General features: G+C 46.7%; 1 protein-coding gene across 1 annotated transcript; it reads right to left on the bottom strand.

The window, feature by feature from the left end:
* Positions 1 to 260: 260 nt before the first annotated feature.
* Positions 261 to 1,985, bottom strand: LOC308647629 (ADP-ribosylation factor 1-like). The gene has a single exon (XM_081291940.1). It carries the CDS (start codon positions 1,917 to 1,919, stop codon positions 1,374 to 1,376), a length of 546 nt encoding a protein of 181 aa, XP_081148066.1. The 5' UTR covers positions 1,920 to 1,985; the 3' UTR covers positions 261 to 1,373.
* Between the last annotated feature and the right edge of the window lie 1,254 nt (positions 1,986 to 3,239).

The raw sequence follows: 3,239 nt of genomic DNA, 5'->3' as shown, positions 1-3,239 counted from the left end.
CAATCATCTGGGCTGGAAGTATAGCTCATTTGCCTAGCATGCTGGAGGCCCTGGGTTCCTTATCCCACACCACGGGGGCCGGGTGGGGTGGAGTGGTTGGAGGAGTATCATTTACTGATGAGGAAATTGAGGATCACATAGGTGGAGATCAGCAGAATTCAAAATGAACTTCTAGAACTGGACTTAGGAAGACATGGATACACAAGCCGTGGGAGATATGGGTAAGTCCAATTTCTTTCTTTCTTTTTTTTTTTTTAATAGTTAAGAGACTTTATTCTAATAGCTATAATTACAGTGCTTGTCGAAATGAAAACTGAAAACAAGTATACAAAACAGTTGGTTACTAATTGTGTATTGAAAGCATTAAGAGGTTCCATGACACCAAATAAACCAGTTCTGAGGTTTCCCCAAGATAAATTTAACAGCTCCAACTTCTTCAGTGTTTATCAAAATACAAAAGAAAAAAGTAGAGGTCGTCTTTTTCGATGGCAAATCGGACCCTTGCAGGCTGAGGGAGGAAGCTACTTCACACAATGGAGATGGGGGTGCTCCGGGACCTGTGGGTCTGGAGTGGACCAACCCTCCCAGCTTGCACGCACTCATGCTGGTCAGACCCAGACCTCCTGCCAGCGGGCTGAGCAGGTGCAAGAGTGAGTGGGTGCTGGGAACATTGGCTACTGCTCTGGCCACACGCCAACAAAGGGCGCATCTGGGCCATGTCCCCTGCAATGGCTCTCCCAGCCCGCCCCCAGGTGACTGTGTGAGCACAAGTACAAGCACAACGCTATGGAATGCAAGTGACCCAAAGACAGGCGAGTCACGGGGTCTCTACTGGGACCATGCAGTGGATGGCGGTTTGTGTCACTGTCTTTGTATTCCCACAGGGGAACAGCTGATCTGATGGACTAGCATTCAGGCTGTACACTAGGCATAGTCTCCCTTCTGTGTGTTCGGGTGTTCTCCTTATCTTGTATTTTTAACTATTTTAAAAAATGCACTGAGTTTGGGTTAAAAACCAACCACCAAATGGATCCCAACACCAATCTACAGCCCAGGAGCTCCTGGAGGCCAGGTGCCCACATGCCTAAATCCCTCCTCAGTACTGACAGTGAGTTGATTCTCTTTTTACAATAAAAAAGCTGAGTAATATTGCATAGGAGTACCAGAAACTGCCTCAGTGGAAACAGAAACTATTTACATTAAATAAAAACCTGGCTGCAGGCTGCATCTGCACATGTATAGCACGGTGCGATGCACACTGACCAACCCATGGAGACACCTTCTGGCACTCAGGACCACAGAGTCGCACGTTTGCCACTTGTGAAGAAAGCGAGAGCGGAGAGGAGAAAGTGAGGGGGTGGGGGGGTTCTGGTTCACTTCTGGTTCCGGAGCTGATTGGACAGCCAGTCCAGTCCTTCATAGAGCCCGTCCCCGCTGGTGGCACAGGTGGCCTGAATGTACCAGTTCCTGTGACGTAGCGAGTGCAGCCCCAGTTTGTCTGTGATTTCGGCTGCGTTCATGGCGTTTGGGAGGTCCTGCTTGTTGGCAAACACCAGGAGGACAGCGTCCCGCAGCTCATCCTCAGCCAGCATCCTCATGAGCTCCTCACGGGCCCCATTCACATGCTCTCTGTCACTGCTGTCCACCACAAAGATCAAGCCTTGGGTGTTCTGGAAGTAATGGCACCATAGTGGCCGGATCTTGTCTTGGCCACCCACGTCCCACACAGTGAAGCTGATATTCTTGTACTCAACGGTCTCCACATTAAAACCTATGGTGGGAATAGTGGTCACAATTTCACCCAGCTTCAGTTTGTAGAGAATCGTCGTCTTCCCTGCAGCATCCAGGCCCACCATGAGGATGCACATTTCTTTTTTGCCAAAAAGGCCCTTGAAGAGGTTTGCAAAGATATTCCCCATCCTTGTAGGTGGTTGGAAGCGACACTGGCCAGAGACCTCAGCAGCGGCTGCTCCGAGCCAGGCGTTGGTTTCACTCCCACCAAGTCCAATTTCTGAAGTCTTTGAGTGAAGGAAGTGCCCAAGGGCTAGAAAAATATTTGGCCCTATCTCCTTTTAGTTAATAGTTTCTTCCTTTGACATTATTTATCACATATAACCTCCCCTCCCTGCCCCAGTACTGGGATTGAACCCAGAGCACTTTACCGCTCAGCTACAACCCCAACACTTTTAATTTTTTATTTTGAGATAGGGTCTGGCTAAGTTGCTGGGGCTGGCCTTGACCTTGGGATCCTATTTTCTTAGGAGAGAGGAGATACTTCTCCAGAGTCATCCCTCTGAGCAATGCAAACCTGGACTGGAGCTCAGATTTCCTAGCCCTGGACTAGAAATAAGAGCAGAGGCAGAAAGTAAGAAGTCAGTCACCACAGGGGCTTTCTCCCTCCCACCACAACCACACAGCCTTCTCAACTCAGCTGCTTCTCCCACTGGCTGCACCCAGTGCCTCTCAGAACCTTCTGCCGCCCCTCCCTTCCCTAGCACTCTAGGCCTCACCTTACACTAAGCAGAAAGGAGACCCATGCAATTTCTGGCTCCCAAGTGTTGGCATAAGACTAGACAATATTTCATATGTGTGTGTGTGTGTGTGTGTGTGTGTGTGCTCTTTTGTTTGAAAAAGGCTAGTGAGCATAGCCAAGCACAGTGGTGCAGGCCTCTAATCTCAGCTACTTGAGAGGCTAAGGCAGATGACTAAAATTTCAAGGCTAGCCTGGGGGAATTAGCAAAACCTTCACAAAATAAAAAAGGGCTAGGGATGTAGCTCACTGGTAGAGTACTCCTGGGATCAATCCTCAGTACAAAAAAAAAAGGATTAATAAGTATAAAGAAAATGAACTAAAGATAAGAACACATTGTTTTCATAAAAAAATGAAAGTGACTTTTAAACACACAAAAAAATAAGCAACTGCTTGTAATGATAGAAATGCAAATTAAAATTATGAATTACCTTTCTTATCGGCAGTAATCTAAGCTTGACTGCAGTATGTTCTGTTAGAAAGGCTGGGGGAAAGAGGCACTCTCATGTGCTGGTGATGGGAATGCAAAATAGAATGGATCCTATGGAGAGAAATTTGGCAATAGCTAGCAAAATTACATGGGAATTTAATTGACACATTGTAAGTGTATGCATTTTTTGAGCTACACTGTAATATTTCAACACATTAATATAATATGTAATAATCAGATCAGGGTCATTGACATATGCATCACCTCAGACATTTATTA

This window comes from Spermophilus citellus, assembly GCF_964194105.1.
Source record: "Spermophilus citellus genome assembly, chromosome: 4".
Taxonomy (NCBI): Eukaryota; Metazoa; Chordata; class Mammalia; order Rodentia; family Sciuridae; genus Spermophilus; species Spermophilus citellus.
Note: the sequence above shows the minus strand (reverse complement) of the source record. Positions and strands in the feature narration are given on the sequence as shown.